Source organism: Fistularia commersonii, chromosome 25 (genome assembly GCF_037954325.1).
Source record: "Fistularia commersonii isolate RoL2024-O1a breed Wild chromosome 25, RoL_Fcom_v1.0, whole genome shotgun sequence".
NCBI lineage: Eukaryota > Metazoa > Chordata > Actinopteri > Syngnathiformes > Fistulariidae > Fistularia > Fistularia commersonii.
The window spans coordinates 13,141,730-13,162,500 of record NC_141308.1 but is presented as its reverse complement, the minus strand read 5'-3'; the positions used below and the strand labels follow the sequence as shown (position 1 = coordinate 13,162,500).

At 44.6% G+C, this 20,771-nt stretch overlaps 2 protein-coding genes across 2 annotated transcripts in view; both read left to right on the top strand.

The window, feature by feature from the left end:
• dpydb (dihydropyrimidine dehydrogenase b) overlaps positions 1-3,914 on the top strand; it is a 15,909-nt gene extending 11,995 nt beyond the window's left edge. Inside the window, exons 18-25 of the mRNA XM_086172659.1 lie at positions 74-193; positions 424-566; positions 708-762; positions 833-954; positions 1,062-1,211; positions 1,321-1,383; positions 1,518-1,595; positions 3,314-3,914. Of these exons, the coding sequence (XP_086028785.1) occupies positions 74-193; positions 424-566; positions 708-762; positions 833-954; positions 1,062-1,211; positions 1,321-1,383; positions 1,518-1,595; positions 3,314-3,478 (896 nt within the window). The 3' untranslated portion in view covers positions 3,479-3,914. The remainder of the gene's footprint in view (positions 1-73; positions 194-423; positions 567-707; positions 763-832; positions 955-1,061; positions 1,212-1,320; positions 1,384-1,517; positions 1,596-3,313) is intronic.
• A 277-nt stretch (positions 3,915-4,191) lies between these two features.
• LOC147219368 (polypyrimidine tract-binding protein 2-like) lies at positions 4,192-16,732 on the top strand. The gene is made up of 17 exons (XM_086172658.1): positions 4,192-4,289; positions 5,366-5,387; positions 5,563-5,614; positions 5,813-5,976; positions 6,056-6,127; positions 6,210-6,281; positions 6,366-6,524; positions 6,602-6,712; positions 6,814-6,979; positions 7,366-7,443; positions 7,967-8,079; positions 10,759-10,792; positions 12,983-13,075; positions 13,185-13,301; positions 14,413-14,512; positions 14,602-14,679; positions 14,769-16,732. The coding sequence occupies exons 1-17, from the start codon at positions 4,282-4,284 to the stop codon at positions 14,896-14,898; spliced, it is 1,569 nt and encodes a 522-aa protein (XP_086028784.1). The 5' UTR covers positions 4,192-4,281; the 3' UTR covers positions 14,899-16,732.
• Positions 16,733-20,771: the final 4,039 nt, after the last annotated feature.

The window sequence follows — 20,771 nt, the reverse complement described above, 5'->3', positions numbered from 1 at the left end:
CCGGGTTTCTAAAAACTAAAATCGGCAAAGTCACGGAGGAGATGGTGAAAATGGCGGGATGGTGCTTCTCCAGGTGGAGCGGACGGAGTCACGGCCACCAACACGGTTTCGGGGATGATGGGGCTGAAGGCCGACGGCTCGCCCTGGCCGAGCGTCGGAGCGGGCCAACGCACCACGTATGGCGGGGTGTCCGGTGAGGACGCACAAAACACGCAAAAAAAAAGTCAACTTGAAAGTTCACAAGAGACGGATATAACGGACGGCAGGAAGGATAAATGCAAATATTCAGCTTTGCGCGACGACTTGACGTATGAATAGCTTTAGTTTTCTTCCCGGAGAGCCAAAGTTTTGCAGCTTTTACACTGAGAATCACTAAAACAACAACAAGCGACTTAAGAGTTTTGTGTTCACGTGGAACGGCAGGTAACGCCATCAGGCCCATCGCTCTCAGGGCCGTGTCGGCCATCGCCAGGGCGCTGCCCGGCTTCCCCGTCCTGGCCACCGGCGGCATCGACTCGGCGGACACCGGGCTGCAGTTCCTCCACGCCGGCGCCTCGGTGCTGCAGGTGAGACCCGCAATTTGGATGTCAATACCGTCGTTCTTCACCTCATTTTTGACTTTAGCGAAGGTAGCCTTACTGCTACGGTGCATAAACATTACATAACACGTGTGTGTGTGTGTGTGTGTGTGTGTGTGTGATAACCAGGTGTGTAGTGCCGTTCAGAACCAGGACTTCACTGTGATTGAGGATTACTGCACCGGTACGTACCTTCTCGACGCCGTCGCGGTGCACAGATTCCCGCAAGGTCGTCACGGCAACTGCGTCCTCAGGTCTGAAGACTCTGCTGTACCTGAAGAGCCTGGAGCTGAACGGCTGGGACGGTCAGTCTCCTCCGACAGAGCGACACCAGAGGGGAAAACCGGTTCCGAGACTCGAGGACTTAGTTGGACAGGTAATGCGAAAAAAAAAAAAAAAAACAATTGACAATTTTGCAACTTGTGACCTCCGTGTGTGTGTGTGTGTGTGTGTGTGTGTGTGTGTGTGTGTGTGCGCACGCAGAGCCTCCCAAGCTTTGGTCCGTACCTGCAGAAGAAGACGGAAATCATCGCCGAGTACAAGAAGCAGCACAGAGACACGAGCTGCGATGACGGGAAAGACGGCGACGTCAAGAAAATCAACACGCCGAAGAAAACAGTTCCAGCCGTCAAAGTGCGGCACACACACACACACACACACTTTATTCCTCAGACTGTATGTATTACGGCTCCCATCCATATCACGTGTGTGTGTGTGTGTGCGTGTGTGTGTGTGTGTGTAGGATGTGATAGCCAGAGCTCTGCGCCACATTGGAGCCTATCAGGAACTCAACAACATGGAGCAGGTAAAGCTTCTGAAATTGTTTTTTAACTTTCCTACCTGAGGATGTAAAGATTTAACACTCACCATGGGAACACAGGGTTTCTAAAGATATTGCAGAGATCTTCTGCACATCCTCATCCGTTGTGTCCGTCTCAGGTCCAGGCCTTGATAGATGAGGAGATGTGCATCAACTGTGGTAAATGTTACATGACCTGCAACGACTCTGGATACCAGGTGCGTTTGTCCGCTCTCTCATCTACTGGAAAACTTCATTTATTTATTGATCTTTTTATTCATTTTTAATCATCCAAGTCTTTTTACTAGCAGTCGTAATAGATACAATGCATGCAAATATTTTAATGGGGACAAAAAAACAGGTAAGGATGTAAGTTAGTCATTTTGTTTAGAACAGGCATGTCCAAAGTCCGGCCCGCGGGCCAAATGTGGCCCGTTTTCAAATATACACCGGCCCACGGCCTCTGTCATAAAAACAAATAAAATGCATGAAACCACAGTATAAAACAGGGTACAAGGAAAAAGGAAAGTGTTTTTTTTTTTCTTTTTTTTTTTTATTAACAAATATACTGCTCAAAAAAGTAAAGGGAACACTTAAACAACACAACGTAACTCCAAGTCAGTCACACCTGTGTGAAACCAATATATATATATATATGTGTGTGTGTGTGTGTGTGTGTGTATGTACATATAGATATGTATGTATATATATATATATATACACAAGACTGTCTCAGAAAATTAGAATATTGTGATAAAGTTCTTTATCTTCTGTAATGCAATCAAAAAAACAAAAATGACTTTTTCATGATATTCTAATATTTTAAGATGGGATTTTTGAGTTTTCTTAAGATGTAAGCCAGAATCAGCAATATTAAGATAATAAAAGGCTTGCAATATTTCAGTTGATTTGTAATGAATCCAGAATGTATGACATTTTTGTTTTTGTAATTGCATTACAGAAGATAAAGAACTTTATTACAATATTCTAATTTTCAGAGACGGTCCTGTATATCCATGTATAAATATGCATATATATGAATGCATATGCACATATCTCATATCTACATTTATATATCTGTGTGTGAACAACAAATCTGTTTAGCCAGGGGAAACACTTAGAATATACATATATACAAAAATCAAAAAAACATATAAAGAGTAGAACTGAAACACTCACTTTCTATGCACGTACACATACATACACGCAAATATTAAACACATTTTTCCAAAATAAAGTTCGTTCTTAATGCCTTCGGGTTGTGAAGACCATTTCTAGCGATGCTGTATTGATCCATTTCCTGTAGGGAAACCGTGAAGTTTGGTTTGTAATTGTCATTTCCTTTTATGACATTTTCCCGATGAAAAAAAAAGGAAAGTTGACGACAAAGTTATTTTTCCACCAATATACAAAACAACTCTGCTTAATAAGCCGGGGGGACTGTAGCATAAAGGGGAGAGAGATTCTGGTAAAAACTTTGAATTTGACAGGAAAAGTAAGCCATTTGCAATAAAAAAATAAATTAAAAAAAATCATGAAATAGTTCATTTGTATTTAATGTTAATGATTCAAAGAATGTCATGCTGAATGCGTTTTCACGTTTGGACACCCCTGGTTTAGAACAATACCAATTCATGCATTTAGTTCAACACTTTAAATTAAAGTTTACTCCAAATGTGTGTTACACTGAAATTCAGGCGTGTGTTTATGTCGCCGCTGCATTTCCGACCTCAAACCTGAAGAACCAGACTCGTTTCAGTCAAGCGGGCAAGTTTTCTCACACCGGTCTCCACCTGTTATAGGGAAAATATCATCCGAGAACTTCCCACGCTGGCGTTCTGGATGAAATATCTAATCATATCCTTAAATCCGATTTTTATCCGACGCTTTTCCGACTCCAAACCGAGCGCTCAGTGATTACGATGTTACCTGACAGGCCATAACATTCGACCCGGAGACCCACCTGCCCCTGGTGACCGACAGCTGCACGGGCTGCACCCTGTGCTTCAGCGTCTGCCCCATCATCGACTGCATCAAGATGGTCACCAGGACGACGCCCTACAATCCCAAACGCGGGGTGCCCATCAGCCCCGTCTGCTGAGGGAGGAGTCGCGCCCAAACGCGGGAAGTCGCTGTTTCGCAAACGCACACCGTGAATCTGTGGAGGTGAAATGAAAATGGTGAAATGCCACGTCGACGGTCGCCTAGGTTCTCTTGAGTCATGCCAGAGGCGGTTGTTCAAAGCTGAAAAGAAATATGAAAAATCAATAAAACCTGATTGGTGCTGTTTAAAGCTTTGCATGATGAAGGAAGCTGATAGATCTTCAGAAAAATTATACTGTGACTTGTAAATGATTTAGCTGTTGGTTTAAGTCATCGTGATTCAGATTGCAGACTCTGCTTTAAATTCCGAACTGTTAGCACTGAATAACGGATAAATTGACTTTTCTGTTCGATCTGCGATTGTAAAAAGAAATGTATCTTTGATGTGCCATTCAAATAAAGGACGTAGCAAGGCAACTTTACACAACGAGAAACGGCCCTTTTTCTTGCATTATATTCGTTTTTTCGGCTCAAGCAGGAGCAGAGTGAAGCGGATGGAACTTGCAAATTGACCTGCAAAACAGTGCTGAACATCTTAAGTAATTTTATACCAAATAAGAATGTGGTATAAGAGGTTAATTTAAGATGTTTTCAGTTAAAAAAGAGGTCTAATTTAAAATAGGGACGGGCCCAATTGAAAATCCGCTGCACTCCCCCTCCTAACCGCTAGGTGGCGCTAGTGTTCACGCCCGCTCCCCGCTGTCCGAGCCGAAGAAGAACGCCATTTTGCTCACACTGTCCAGCCATCGCAGTGTGTGCAAGGCAGGAATAAGTCCAGACAGAAGCGGACAAAGAGCTGCAATGGACGGGTAAAACTTTCGACATTATCACCGCTGGTCGTATGACCGCGCTATCCAGGTGTCTCAAGCCGATATAGTCGGAGCGGAGTCGCTAGCCGGTCTCCCTTTGACGTGTGCTAACTGTTAGCCTACCTGCAAGCCTCGGTGTTACACAAAGGAGCAGGCGCTCGTTAGCTAACATCACCCAGATCTAACGGAGAAATGCGCTACTTTAACCTTGTTTCACTTGTCGCTGACATTTTACGAACGGTAGAGCGTGATATTTGAGATTATTTTACAATCCGCGCCGGTTTGCAGCTTTCGGTTGTGTAATATTTTCAGCAATCTCGGTTAAATGGATCAATTAAGTGCGGATTAGCTAGGCTGATCATTGAGTCTATGGTGTTCGGAGTGAAAAGAACTATCGAGGAGATTGAACCGCTTTACTTCGACTATTAAGAATATCTGGCACTTCGGCTGCGTTTAAAATCAAGACTGTCCAAAGTTATTAACCTTTTTTGTCACTAACGGAAGCCGACGGGGTGTTTTTCACCTGTCCCTTTTGTCCGTCAGGCCAACGGTTTGAATATTAATGAAGGACGAAACGCGCAGTTCGGAGTCCAGCGGGGCCTGAATGATGTTTTCATAATAAACCACTTATTTGACACAATTTCCTTTGTTCAACTGCTAAACCCTTCTTGCATTGTCTGAAATTATGCTGATTTTCCCGATATTCTGGCTTCTGCTCAGCATTAACGCCACATTTAATTTCACTCGATTTATTCACAAGTTGTTGTGTACAATAATCCATTGCTTCCTTCCATTCACTTTCTATTTTATACATTGTTCATTGTACAATCTTTTATGAGTCAGTAGTGAGGCGGTTTGCTTAAAAACATATGAATCGCCGGGATTTTATCCAAAGAGTTTAAAGTGGCAACGGCACATTTAGTTTACACGGGTTTTGAATAAATTTCTACAGCTCTTTGATTTGTCTTTGCTTTGCTTTTAGCCATGTAGTTCTTGGGTTTTACCTAACACTTGTTTTCTCCATTCTCTTCTCATCCCATCATCTCCCAACCTTCTGTCATTCAATCCACTGGCAGTGATGTTGCGGTTGGTGTGAAGGCAAGTTCATTTGACTTTTTACCGATTTCTTTTTTTTTTGTCCTGTCACAAATGCTCAGCTCGGCAGATTGATATGAACAGTGTAACTGTGTGTGTGTGTGTGTGACTTCACTGAGTGCTGCTTTGGAAGATCACGGGTGGAAGACTGACTCATTGTGTTTTCCCGTATCTGCAGAGAGGCTCGGATGAGCTGAACATGTACAGTAGCAGCCCGAACTCTATGACTGGTAAGATAAACCTCCGTGGTTTCTTCTAATGTATGAACCATAGTTTCTCCAACAGTGACCGCAGTGAAATGTTAGTTCTCTTAAAAGAATTCACCGTTAAGTACAAACACACACAAATGGTGAAACGTCAACAAAAGTGAACGGAATTGAAATGTCGATTTTTCAACTCTCACCGTATTTTGCGTTGTGCGTTTTCAGCGAACGGCAATGACAGTAAGAAACAGCGTCTAGATGAGTCGCCCCCCTCCAGAGTTCTCCACATCAGGAAGCTCCCCAACGAGGTGTCGGAGACCGAGGTCATCGCGCTGGGGCTGCCCTTCGGAAAAGTCACCAACATACTGATGCTGAAGGGAAAAAACCAGGTGAGAAGTGACGAATGAGTCACGCGTGCGAGCGGGAAAGTTCATGAAATTAACCCGATGTTTTTGTTTGCGTTCCCAGGCTTTCCTGGAGTTGGGTACAGAGGAGGCAGCCATTACTATGGTCAACTACTACACGGCTGTTACGCCACAGGTAGCGCATACGCCCGTTCCGCGATGGCCTTCTTTTCCAGCGTCTCTGGAATGTGTGTGACTTTGTCAAATGTTCCCCGTAGGTCCGAAACACCCCGGTCTTCATCCAGTACTCCAACCACAAGGAACTCAAAACAGACTCGGCTCTAAACCAGGTAAACGGCGTAGGTGTATTTACCAGCCGGCCGCTCCGCGACGAGTTCGACTAACCGCGTCCCCTGTTTGCCGCCTCCTTCCAGAGGGCCCAGGCGGTGCTGCAGGCGGTGTCGGCCGTTCAGGACGGAAGCTCACCGTCGTCTGACCCGGGGGTGCTGGACCTGGCCCCGCCCCCGAGCCCCGTCCTGCGAATCATCATCGACAACATGTTTTACCCCGTGACCCTGGACGTTCTGCAGCAGGTAGAGCCGGACGCCGCTCTTACATTACGTACCCGTCCTCGGCTCGCGGCGATTTACGTTATTTTCGATCCCCCTAGATCTTTAGTAAGTTTGGCACCGTGATGAAGATCATAACTTTCACCAAGAACAACCAGTTTCAGGCTCTGCTGCAGTTCAGCGATCCGGTCAACGCACAGCAAGCGAAACTGGTAGGTCACCTCCAGTCGTGGAAATAGTCATTTTAATCAGCGTTGAATTAGCCGGTTCGGTAGCCGCTCCTCGACACTCATCCGCTTCTCACTTCCTCCAGTCTTTAGATGGACAGAACATCTATAATTCATGCTGCACTCTGCGGATCGATTTCAGCAAATTGGTCAACCTCAACGTTAAATACAATAACGATAAGAGTCGAGATTACACCAGACCCGACCTTCCGACGGGAGACGGGGAGACGTCCAAGGATCATTCTCTCTTAGGTGCGTGGCTCTCGCCCACATCCACTCAGATGTAATATCACAACACACACACACACACACCCTGTGTTTCACGGGGAACACATCCTGTTTATAGAATGTCAGAAGATAAAGTTAAATTGCCCTCAATCCTGCTTTCAGAAGCAGAAAATCAAGAATTCCTATTTTTTAAGTATGGTTGCTGTTGTTATTTTGATCCATTTAACAACATATCGAGCAGATTCTTCCACAGGCAAACCTGCAGACGGAGGTTTATAGGGAAGTAGCTCTGTGTTCTAGTCATTGATGCTCATTCGAACGTGTAAAGGAACAAGGTTTAGCTTGAAACGATCCATCATCTATCGATTAATATGACGAATAATCATTGTGAGCCGGTCGCTGTCTTGCAGGTACCCCGACTGGAGCGTTAGCTTCCTACTCTAGCGGAGGAGGTTACTCATCTTCTCTCTCCCTCTCCCAGGGTGGAGGTACCTATCCTTTTTTTTTTTTTTGCTGTTATTGTTCTTTGTCATCCTTCATCTGAATAGATATGGGCTGGAAAAGTAGCTTTCTTATTGTCCTCTGTGCTTGGTTAGATATGACATCTCAGCTAGACGCAGATGTTTGCCATGGGATTAATGGTGACCCATCATTTAAGCCCTTTTATACATTTTAGGTGTGTGGGTTGTATTCTGGAAAGGCTCAGTCTTATTTAATTGTAGTCATTGTAATATTGTTGGATATAATAAGTGCTAAACCATGGCTGTGATTCCTCAAATAAGCGAAAGAGTTGGGATTGTTTACATTTCTACAATTCTTCTACACACCGTGCTGGTATCAACATGACGTGTGTGTTTTTCATGCATGTATATTACTAATGTAACACCCTGGATAACTGCATTATTCATCAAATCTACCCAATCTGTTGAGTGTACATTTTGCTTGGCAGAAATTCATACAATTCGAGCAGTTTTTACATGTTTGTTTGAAACCTGTTTGTTTTCCCGTCAGGAGCCATCAGTCCTCTGAGTGCCGCGGCAGCGGCGGCCGCCGCCGCCGGTCGCGTGGCCCTTTCGGGGTCCGGGGTGTCGGGGGTTCTGCTGGCGTCCAACCTGAACGAAGAGGTACGATGAACATCAGCACAACGAAAAACTCTTTCCACGCTGCTACATTTCACGTCAGCGGGCTCCGCCGGAGGATGCCGTTGTCCCGTTGTGTGTTTTCCTGTGGGTTTGTGTGTTGGTGTCGCTCGTTCATAGCATGATTTGTCCTGCATCTTCACCTGATGTGACCTTGGTGAGGTATGTTATGTTGCACGGGTTGACAGTTAGTCTCCTGACGTTAGATACACTACATACACCATCATTATTGTATTCAGCAGGTTAATCCTATCTAGTATCCCTTATCAGGTTAATATAGTTCTCAGATTATGATCAATCCAACGTGTTAATGAGCAGATTTTTGGGGATAAAATAATCCAATAAATCAGTAAATCAATGTTGTTTGACCAAAATGGTGGGTTCTTGAATACTTAAGATAACAAGATGTGTGATCAGATATCATTCGTTTCTGATTCAATACACTTTAACAAAAAATACATATTGAATTGAAGTTAATTTGTCTTAATTTGAACATTTAACCTAAAATCAGTTTATTTTTCACAACGGTTTGATTAGTGGTCAACACTAAGCGGTGCAGGTCCAGGTCAGTCCACGTGTCACGCACATTTTCCTCACACTTAAACTTTAGTTTAAAAAAATTGTTTTCAAACATTGTCATCCAGTTCGTCTGTGTTTCTTGTAGCTCAGAATGTTAATGGACAACCTGAAAGTTGTTTTTGTGTGTGTGTGTGTGTGTGTGTGTGTGTGTAGGGGGGGTCTTGGATTTCCATAAGCTGTTGTAGGTCTTAAGATTAAGCAGTTTCTTAATGTTTGAGTTCTAAATATACTTTGTTTTTTCAAGCCTTGTGCAATTCTCCAATTGAACGCTGTCATGTCTGTACTTGGTTTGTTGTGAAGCATCTACTGTTATTTCTCTACCAACTGTATCTGTTCTGTGTCTCTCATCTCTATCAGAAGCCCTTAATGTCGGCCGTCTTTCTCCATCTCCTTAATGAGAGGCGCTTGGCGGAGAAGGGGGGGTGCTTTTCTGTTCTGTCCCCTCAGTTTCACACGCCTGCAGCGCCCCCTAGTGGCCTCTCGCATTAATGCGGCCTCCGCACGTAACCAGTCTGCCAAGATTCCCCGGTCAAGCGATTGTGAGAAATCTTATCGTGGCAACCGGATTTCCGTGGGGGGAAAAAAAAAAAAAAATCCCCCCGAGCTGCGGAAACCTCCCGACCCCGAGGGCGGGAGCGGGTCCGGTTGCCATGGAGAGATTTATCGGCGAATCAATACGGCGGAGTGGATAGTAACAGCGGAGGACGTGGCGTCCATTCGCCGTTCTCTTCGCTCGGTGAAGTGTGAATGTGTTTCCCTCGTCAAAGCGGCAAACAAACGTCCCCTGTCACGTTGTGGGTTTAACGGCTGCAACGGGAAGCGTCAAGGGAACATTCAGAATGAGTTCTCATGGGATACGGCGCTCTATATATTCTCTCGTTCGCACATTTCCATGAGTGGTTTGTACATGTAGGTGATATTAACATATAAAAAGTATTGAGTCAAATAGTTACTATGACTACAGCATTAACTGGCTGCTCGGACTCACCCGATTATCAGATATAATTAAACACTGAAAATGGCTTTTTTTCCCCAATTAAAATTCAGTTCGATGTAGGAACTCTAGACTGCAAACAGGCTTTGTCCTTTTCTTTTTTTTTGTACAGCCTTTGAAAGTTGCAGGATAGAGTTTGACATATTGCTTTACGTCGCCAGCTGTGCTTTTTCGCCCCGTTTTTTATCCAAATTTTCAAACGTTGTCTGGACAAAGTTAGTAAAATGGTCCGAAACAAAACAGTGACGCGCCTGGATTTGGACAGTAAAGTAACGGATCGTTTTTTTTTGTTTTTTTTTTTAACAAAGCAAAATATCCATTATCGGTGTGATAGTATTCAGCGCCCACGTGAACATCAATCGATCAATTAATCAATAAGTGTCCAGCAGCTCCTGGTTCCCTTGGAAAGTGTCCCTGAAGTTGAGTTGGTTCCTGTAGCTCAGTCACAGACCTACAGCTCCATGGCTCTGCCCTCTTATTGGTTTGGTATCTCCCACCACTCTCATTCACTTGTTTATCTCCTGCTTTTTAATGCATTATTCTCTGCCTTCTTCCCGTCCTCTTCCTGACTGTGTGTGTGTGCGTGTGTGTGTGTGCGCGCGCGTGTGTGTGTGTTTTGGGAATCGAACCAGAAATCATTCAGACTCCGTTGATGTTCCACTGATGCTGTTTACTGACCTCTGCTTTGGTTTTTGTCCTCCTCTCCTCCTTCTTTCTCCCTTCCCTGCTTCCTTTCTTTCCTCCCTCTGCTCCTCCATCCACCTGTGGATTTTCTCTCCATCCCCCTCCCGGCCCTGCATCCTTTATAACGTCACCCCTTCCCTCCTTCCCCTTTCTCCCTTTTTTTCATTTCCACCCTGGTTCTCCCTCCCCGCCTTACTCTCCTCACGCCGACCTAACCTGATTTCGGCTTTGCCGTTTGGCCCACCTCCCCTCCATCTTTGCTGCGCCCCTCATCATCCTGGAACCCATCACCTCCCCCCTCGCCTTATCCGACGCTGGGCGGTCTGATCTCTACCTTCGTCTCTCCTCTTCCTCCTCCTCTGCTCCTACTCTTCCTGTCCTCTGCTCTGCGGTCTCTCTCTGTAAAGATGGTCACGCCTCAAAGTCTCTTTACCCTCTTCGGTATGTTCAACCTCTACTATTCAGTCTGTTTATCTCTCTCTGATAATCCAGATTTACTCGCTTTTTCTTCAGCGATGTCGTGGACGTTCTGTTTTCTCTCGATCTCTCTGTATGCCTCTGCCTCCCTCGGTCACTCTGCACGCCAGAGCGTTTATTAGATCCGCTGCCGTCTCCGACCGAACGCGAGCGGCGAGTCCCGGCGGCGGTTGTGGTCGGCTTATCCGTCGCCTGATGAGAACAAACGCACCGGTGTTGTGAAGTCTGCCGGCTAGCGGCTAGCATAATTATAGTGCGCTCGCACATTCGCACGAAAACAATCTTTGAGTACCACTTCTTTCCTAATTCCAGGTTTAACCACTCAGAGCGTCCTCGACGCCTGATCGGTTCACACTTGTATTCGTGTTGACGCACGTTCACGCTAAGCTAACGAGCTCATTTGAAACCCCAGAACCCACAGAGCGCCTTGCTTACTTTCCTTTCTCATTGTTTCATTCGACAGCACCGAAGACGCGGCAAGAGGAAATCCATGTTTCGGGGGTTTTCCAATTTGCGTTCCTCCTTTCCGAATCACCCCGCCTTTTGGAATTTTTTCAGCCGAGCTAATGCCCGTAGATACTTCCGTTGTCCTCCATCGGAACAATGAAAGTGAGCCGCTTACGACAATAGCGGGTCCACAAATCATCCAGACCGGTGTTTCCCAACCACTGTGCCGTGAGAGATCATCAGGTGCGCCGTGGAAAAATGCCCACTTTCACCTGATTGGTCCGAAAATTGTTTATCCAACGCAAATAAAGTGTCTTCCTATGTCTATGTGGGCAGCGTGTCCATTGGATGGCAACGGTAGTGAATTAACCTGTGCATCTGTGTATTGGAGCGATTAGTGACGCTTTGCATGATACATTTTTAAAATAGAAACTACTCGTATCTGCGTAAACAAACAGGCAGCGTTGTTGAAAACTACCAAGACGAGTGAGAAAGCAGTGAAAGCTGCTATAAAGTTGCTGGACTCGTCTCTAAATCCAAACAGCAAAACATTAATACTACCTGCCGGAAAAATCATTGTAGAAGAAGAGCTCGGCTCTGGCGTTGATAAAGAAATAGCCAGTTCTCTCAAATAATACCATTTTCAGACATATTGATGACATGTCTTCGGACATTGAAAAAAGTGTTCTGGAAAAGTTGCACGTCGGTGGGAAATTTGCATTGCAACTTGACGAATCTACAGATATTAGATACATTAGATTTCACACTAAGTAAATTGAGACTACGGTTTCATTGTAACTCGTTAAAAAATGTTTTTGACATATTTATTTGGTGGTGTGTGATTTTTCTAATGTAAAATATGTACCGTGGCTCGAAAAAGGTTGGGAAACGCTGATCTAGACGATGTAAAACCGGCTGTTTCTGGTGTGTTTTCTCATCACGCACCGCAAGTCAAGCCTAATCTCCCGTTAGAAGTGTGAACCCGGCGACCCGTGGATTAACTGTGGTCTGTTCTCGCCACATGAACGGATAAGTTGATCACAACCGTCCCTCGTTCTTACCAGGACTCGTTCTAGCAAGTTAAACCTCTATATCTCTCCTGTCTTTTTCCCCTTCTCAATTTTGTACAAACCTCAAAGTGCAGTCACGGTTTATTGATCATTTTGTGTGCAAGTTCAGCCAGTGATACTTTGCAGTTTTTTTTTTTGTTTTTTTTTTTCCCCTCCGCTTAAAAATCCCGTAAACGAGGCCGACCCTCCGAGCCTCTTTAGCCCGCCGACCAAGATCCCGAAACTCTCTGTACTGATTCTCTCCTGTGTTTGACATTAGCGCTGGGTCGGTCAAAAGATCTCCCTCTCCTCCCGTCACCAATTCAGACTTAATAATGGCCGTTCGATCGATCACGTCCTAACTGTGCACGCAGATTACCGTGGTTGACAGTCGCACCGTAAAACTACTTTGCACAATCATTGAGTTCTAGTGGAGGTCAAATGGGAAGATCCCGTCCTCTCTTTTCCTTTGTCTTTCTAGCACTAACTTTATTCCTTCCATCCTTCACACCTCTCCTTTTTATCTTCGTCGGCTCCTCCTCTCCTGCTCTGCCTTTTCTGTCCTCCTCATCCTCTCCTCCACCCTGCTCTCTCGCTGTCTATCTCTGCCTGTCTTGTCTCTCTCTCCCTGTCTGTCTCTCTCTCTCCCTGTCTGTAGGGGTTTACGGCGACGTGCAGAGGGTGAAGATCCTCTACAACAAGAAGGACAGCGCCCTGATCCAGCTGTCGGACGGAAACCAGGCTCAGCTGGGTGAGCTCCCCGTCTCCCCCCCGGCCCGTTACACCGGGAAAAAAAAAAAAAAAAAAAGCTTCGCTTTCAATCCGAGATCGGTCGTTCACGTCTTTTCGTTTTTCGGAAGCCATGAGCCACCTGAACGGCCAGAAGGTGTTTGGTAAAGTGATGAGAGTGACGCTGTCCAAGCATCAGACCGTGGCTCTGCCCCGGGAAGGCCTGGACGACCAGCTACTGACGAAAGGTGAGACGACTCGCCGGACGCTAAATCGGGGGTGTCGAACTCATTTTGGTCCGGGTGATGTCGGCGTAATCAACTAGAAGTAACATTAAGTCCGAATGTTTCCTTTGTTTTTCGTGTAAAGGAGAATAAGCCAATGATAAAAGTCTTTACGTAATGAACTGTTTCTGTAAAGAAATACATGACGAACAATCTGAGATTCATTGAGAAATTATTTGCAATTTCACCATTGTATTTTATATTTGTATATATTTGTATTGTATTTTTCGCCACGGCGAATATTAAAGCAGCACCGAAACTTGCTGCGTCCGCACCGCGCAAACAGATTTCTTATTAACCTCAACCAACAAATTAGAAGTGGTCTGTTTTTCCTGGAAAACCCTACATTGCACGTCTACTTATTTACAGACCCGGACGCCGCATTGCGTCCATCTGCTGTAAGTTCTGAGTCACATGGTTTCGTGCCATGTTGCTCACACTGACCAAAACAGTCAGCAGACAATATAGGAACTACGTTTTTAGATATTTTTTCAAATTGTAGATTTATTCCGCGGGCCCATACCAGCCCACGGGCCGTATGTTTGACACGCGTGCGCTAAACGCTCGTCCGTCAAGCGGCTGAATCAGATCGCCGTCCTGGTCGTCATCTGCTAAAGTCTGGGCCAATCTTTCCCATGGGGTTTTTAAATCCCGCATCACCGCAGGAGCTGCCTTTCTTTGAGCTTCTGACGCGGTCAGAAAAGAGCTCGGCATCTCCAGGCCGTGGTTTCAGTCCTACCTCACAGGCGGGCCGGTGTCCTGGCAGCCGTAGGTCTCCTTCGGAAGATCTGATCAGCTCATACGTCAGATTACGTATCTTCAGAGCTGTGGGTGTGAGATAGGAGAACAACAGTTATTTACTCAAAAGTAGAATTCAAAGGTTTGGAATTAAACTCAGCCTTTTCTGTATTAACAAAAGTCGCAAATGAAGAAGTTCTTCTGGCAACAAAATAGAGGGGGCCACCGTTTCCCCAAAGCTCTGGATTTTGTTTGCTGTGTGAAGAAGCACCCTTCACCGAGAGCCCAGTTGTTCACAGCTAATTTACGCAATTCTCTGAATGTTTTTGCCGGTTAGATTTTTCAGGTTCGCCTCTCCATCGCTTCAAGAAGCCGGGATCCAAAAACTTCCAGAATATCTTTCCCCCTTCTGCCACGCTTCACCTCTCCAACATCAGGTACCCGCTGAGCCGCGTGGTCTTGTTTGCAAACAACGTGATAACAACTGTCCGTCCGCCGACTAAAGTACTTTCTCTCGTCGGTACAGGGACGGCATCGGAGAGGAAGATCTCCGTCTTCTCTTCTCCAACACCGGTGGGATGGTCAAGGCCTTCAAGTTTTTTCAGTAAGGAGCGCCACGGTACTTTTATCGTTCAACCAGTTTTGTAAAACCCTAATGTCCGGCCATTGCTCGCCTCGCTCTGCCTCCGTCAGGGACCGCAAGATGGCCCTGATCCAGATGTCGTCGGTAGAAGAAGCCATCCAGGCGCTGATGGACCTACACAACTATGACATGGGTGGTAACCACCACCTGAAAGTCTCCTTTTCTAAGTCGACCATCTAATCCGACCCCAACCCACCCCCCCCACCCCCGGTTTTAACCCTAAGATCTAAACGACGAGCGAGGAAGTCACGACCATCGCCCTTCTCCAACACGTTTGCGCTGTCAGAGTTGAAGTAGCAGGGCCGCCGCGCAGGCCATGGAAATTCAATAAACTGCAATCTCTTGAGGAGCAGGAAGGCACAATATTTCAACCGACAGAATCCAGCTAATCCGTTTGACGCAGTTTCTCTTTTACAAAAGATTCCTTTTAGACATATCAGATAGTTCTGGATAAACAGCAGCGAGCGCAGAGTTTAACGTCCTGACCCATCTTTCGGCCGCCGGTAAAACAACATCGGTGACGACACCAGCACCTTCCCGCTCAGCTCCGGCCGGTCCACCTGAGCCTCGGCTGTCGGACTCTCACGGAAATGAGCAGTCAGACGCGGCGCCGCTCATTTCAGTGCGCAATCAAACCTACTGCCGATGGAAGCCGTGCGCCGCCGAAACATTTTCGGGGTCGCGAGTGTTTCATTTTACAATGTGGATCTGTGGCGAACAACTTTCTGCTGCATCCACAATGTAAAAACTGGCGGAATAAGATAGAATTAACTGTGTCGAGCTTCTTTACCTAGCTAGAAGCACACACACACACACACAAAAAAAACAGTCAATGTTCAGCTGGAATTTTCTTAGTATGGCTTCATCAAAAGGTTACTTCCCCCTTCTAAAAGGAACGACTGAGAAGTCTCAGGTTCCGGGAAAGCCGACAGACACGAGACCCAAAAGGTGGCGTCACCTCTTCCTCGCCCCTTAAACAGCTGCAGCTTTCACTTTTTTGTTTTTTTTGTTTTTTTGCTGGATGGACAGAAACACTTTAAAAATGTAGTTAAAACACCAGCTGCACCTCCGTACCTGGAAACCCCCAAAGGAGCCCCGCTAAACTACTTTGTGTTTTTCTTTTTTTTTTTTCCTGTCTGAGCTGAGCAATCACTTTGAAATTATTTATACACAAACGACCGTTTCATTAAAAACTGCAAGCTCATCACTGCCCTTCTTTGAGAGGGTTCTTGAGGATAATTGAATCCCCCTGAAATTTCTTAGTGGAAAAAAAAAAAAAATCCTAGAATGTAAAGACCTCGCGCTGACATGGATTAATACCGAGGATGTGAAGTTGGACCATCTGTGCTGTTGCTGTGTGAACCTCCCCCACTCTGTTCCTTACCCCTCCACTCAAAAGACATGGCTGTGAATGGACACACACACACACACTATGCTTGCTAACATAACTAGACAAGGTGTCAACATGTGGTTCTGGTCTCGGTCTCTGCTGAGAGGCCTGTTTTGACCAAAGTACATGTGCCTTTAGATTGATCTGGTTTCAGGTTTTTTTTGTTTGTTTTCAAGACGGGTGAGGTTTGTGCATCTTCAGTTGTATCAAGATCAGAGACAGAAAGATTATTTTCTAATAGACATGAACCTCATCGTCCTGTCCACGTGTCTCGGAGCTTATTGATCAGACAGGCACGGACTCGTCAGCCACGCTCGTCCCCCGCAGTGACCTTCGTTTTGGGTTGGTTTTTTCGCTCTATGTTGTTACTTGTGGCTGAGAAGTTGTTTTTTTTTTTTTTTTTTGTTTGGGATAATAAAAAAAAAAAAAAGATGTTTGTTTTAGGGGATTGTAAATTTTCTACTTACGTTGAATTTCTTTTGTGATGAATTTCAAAATTAGCACAAATTAAAGGTCTTTTCTACCAACAAGCCAAAGTGAAGCGGTGTTTGGGTGTGTGCTCGGGACCAGGCCTCCGCCTTCAACTGTATCTCACCTGTCAATAAACTTCTCTCGCTCTGCTCAGTTCTGTCTTTCTGCTCTCACTTCTTCCTCTTTGCTGGCTGTCCTGTTTTCTCTTCGCTCCTGCTGCAGATGGAGGAGTAGCTCCTCTCCACTAATCTTCCTGGCTGCTGCCGCATTTAACAGCTTTTCCTCGCGGGAGCCACATGGCGATCAGATGTTCGCTACGAACCGCAACAGCCACAGTCACACCAGATTTTTCCAAATGGCTGTTTTGACGCCTGTTTTGAGCAAGTGATAAATAACATCACAGCACCGTTCTGTTTTTAAGTCACAGCCACAACTTAAAGCAGTTTGAAATTTATGGTTGGTATAAAAAAAAAGACTGAAAGTAATGCTACCCTTGAGTTAAATTATAAGACTGGCTTGTTATTCAAATGACTTTGCTTCACTCTTTAGTTCATTTGAATGCTGCAACTTTTAGTTTCTGTAAGCCATTTGAAGGTTTCACAATTATATTGTTCTGCATTGGTATCCATTTTCTCTTTATGACAACTCGGTTCAGTTATACCAGGGTTCTGCCCTACTTTGGTAGACCATATCCTTTAATAAGTTGATTTTTCCTAAAACAAGTCTTTGATGAAGGATTTATGTAATGCATGAGTTATTTATACAAATATCAATGTAAATTTGATTTATGATTTACCTGCAACTCTACAATGTACAAAAAGTACAAGAAGCCAAACACTACCTAATGCAGAAATTATAAAACCCATAAAGCATCTTTTCAACAGGCCAATAGAAATCCCTGTGATTTGTTTAAAGCACTACAATATCATCAAATAGAATTTTATTTGTATTTTTAATTGCATGTTCCTAGTTTAACACTCATAACTGCATTACTATTTATTTATATAATTTAACTTAAATATATAAATTTACTTTATTTTCATGCGTGTCCTCAGACACGGGACGTTAACAACACGGTGCTGCTTTCCGGGGGCGCGCCTTCCCGGACCATACGTCACTTCCTGTCGAACTCCCGTAGCTTGGATGTAGCTCTTGAGTCAACCTTTGAAATCGCGGCGCGAATTCCGGGAAAACTCGCACTTCTTCTCAACGTTATTTTCGTCTGGATATAATCCTTCAACTACTGGAATGTAGACGTTAAACCACCGCGATACACGGGCTAACTACTATGACAACGGACGCTAAGCATCGCAAATACATGCTAATGACACTACAAATGCTAGTGACTGGGTGCAGAGGCTAGCGAACGTCAGTATAGATGCTAGCCAGAAGCTAACAACCATCAGTACAGAGGGTAACTATCAGCATTACATATAATAATCACAGGGAGTGCAGAGGCTAACTATCACCAGTACAAATGCTAACTACTAGAATGCACGGGCTAGCTATCCTCGGTAATAGATGCTAAACATCAGGAGTGCGTAGGCTATTTGTCATCAGTAAAGATGCTAGCCATTAGGAGTGAAGAGGCTAACCATCACCAATAACCGATGCTAGCCAGTAGGAGTGAAGAGGCTAACCATCACCGGTAATCGATGCTAGCCGCTAGGAGCGCATTAGGCCACCTGTCATCAGTAAAGATGCTAGCCACTAGGAGTGCAGAGGCTAACTGTCGCCGATACAAACGCTAACCACTGGAAGTGCAAAGCTATCATCAGTACAAATGCTAACAACAAGAAGTGGAGAGGCTAGGAGAGTAGATGCTAACTCACAGATGAATTGGGACGTGGGCGGCTCGTCTGGAGCCAAGCATGTCCACAACAGGAATAACGCATAAAGTGAAATCCAGTCTGTATTGCAGTGTTTCGATTGTCTGAGTGTCTGATGTATGTCGATTTACCTCCTCGGATGCGGCGGGATAATCGTGTTTTCCGTATCTCTTCCACGCGTGACGGCCAGGGTTGACTTCACAACGACAGCAGGTGATTTTAATTTATAGTTCAGTAATGGATGCAGGCTCATGAAACTTCTCAGGGCGACTTGTGCTTATTCTTTTTCTTTCTATCACTCCGTTCAGGCTTTCAATTCAATAAAATACACATAAACATTCATACCATTACATTTTGTGTCATTATTGAAGAGGATGAAGATGACCTGGTCGGGTGGCCTCCTGTCAGTCCATCCAGAAGATGATCAGGTGTTTGGTCCAGGAAGAGCCTCGTCCACACCAGATTTTGGGATTTGCGTGTTGGTCTGCATTCTGGCTGCAGCACCTGACCAGTTCTTTATCAAGAAGTAAAAGTGAAGGCACCGTTCTGATTATAAAATCATTTAAAACACAAGTCTTATTGATCTCGTTAGAGATTTCCTCATGTTTTGCAGCGATGCTCAAGATATGGTATGAATTTTGACATGTAACATACTTTAAACATTCTAGTTTCGTTGTTTCCTTTCAGCTAAGCCACTCTTCTTTCAAGCTCCAAACGTTTTAGTTTACGATGATCTAATATACATTCAAACACATTTAAGTGCCATTGTAACTGAAATTGTAAATATTTATACCATCCAACTATTTTCATTGTGTTGTATTTACTTATTGTGCATTCGATTTTAATGATTGGATCATGTCCTTTTTTATGAAACCTAATATGTACAGAACTAATTTATATCTCAGATTAAATTTAATGTTGCCCTCTGTTAAAATTTGCTTTTATTCAATAGTTGATTTGTCCATTGACAAAGAGAGCATTTCACATTTTATTAGTAATGTGAGATTAAAGAAACCCTCACAATACTTTGTTTTAACGTAAATATACTCCATAGAAGTCCACTTAGACCATTCGAATATTCTTTCTGTATTTACTGCAGTTTACCTGCAGTTACTATCTCTGAAACAAAGTAGTGTTACCACTTGTTTAAGGTGCTGATGGTTAGCTTGCTGCAACCAAACTGATACACACAAATACCCACGCAACAATCCTCAAAAACACAATTAACTTATTTCTCATGAATTATTTACACACAAACTGGATCATTTAACTTTTGCATTTCAACACACAACCACTAGGAGGTTCTGTGAGCGCCGTCAAACATCACAACTAACACTTGGTTTAGTTTATCCAACCTTCCCTCACCGCTTTGTCTTCCAGGAACTAGTTCAGGTTGGGGGGAAAAAAAAAAACAGCCTGCGCCATTAATGAAAATGCAGCAGTCGATCCGCTTGAGGACACCTTGTCCTCAGATCCCACGGGCTAGCGCGCACAATCATGAGCGACGTTTACCCCCCTCCCCCGTTAAAGTCAATCAGCCTGAACTCTCCCGACAACCCGGGGCTGCCGGTAACCGGATCCGCTTCAGAACCCCCTTTTCCAACGCGTCATATATATATATATATATATATATATTTATGTGTGTGTGACATATTTCCTATTTATCTTAAGCGGCGCGTCTCTGCCGCGGATGAAATGTCACAGTGGAAATGAGCAGTAAATGAAACCTCTGCTCTGATGTCTTTATCATCCAGGCACTAATGGGGCCTCATCGGCGCTTTCAAGGGGGGCGAGACGGAGGAAGCAAAAGAGGGAATAAATATAGTCTAATGGATTCATTGAGGTTAATTACAGGCTTTGGTTTAATTGGCTGTGATTCTGTCACAGTCTAGCGGCTGCATATCAGCTCCCAATTCTCTGCAGGAGAAGAGGCCGATAAACGGCCTGAAATCGCCGGAGAAACACCGCCCTGTTTCCGAGGAACGGAGAGATATCGTCTTTCTGCTGCGCGCAGAGAAACGGAGTATTTTATACGTCTTAAAAGCATCCGTGTGTGTTGGATCATGGTTATCTGATAGCTGTTTCACCAAACATGCACATATATACCAATATATCCATGGAAATATGTTCTGAAAACACTGATCATCCAGTTTTCTCCCCCCTTAAAAAGGTATAATTTCCATTTCCAAAAATATATTTTTGTCGATGTATTTTGACAAAGCGGGGGATTCTGTAGCCGTTAGCAAGTGGAGTCGTAGCAAGGTTTGCCGCGTTAGCAACTTTTCGTCAATCCTACAGATGAAATCTGCCGTTGCTTTACTGACTTGATGAGCATTTGTGTCGACTTTAACAAAAAAAAAAAA

Bases quoted from the DNA above. Each gene is read 5' to 3' on its own strand.
- LOC147219368 (XM_086172658.1), top strand. The intron at 6,525-6,601 runs GTAGAGCCGGAC...CGATCCCCCTAG, and splicing joins CCCTGGACGTTCTGCAGCAG to ATCTTTAGTAAGTTTGGCAC. The intron at 13,076-13,184 runs GTGAGCTCCCCG...GTTTTTCGGAAG, and splicing joins CGGAAACCAGGCTCAGCTGG to CCATGAGCCACCTGAACGGC.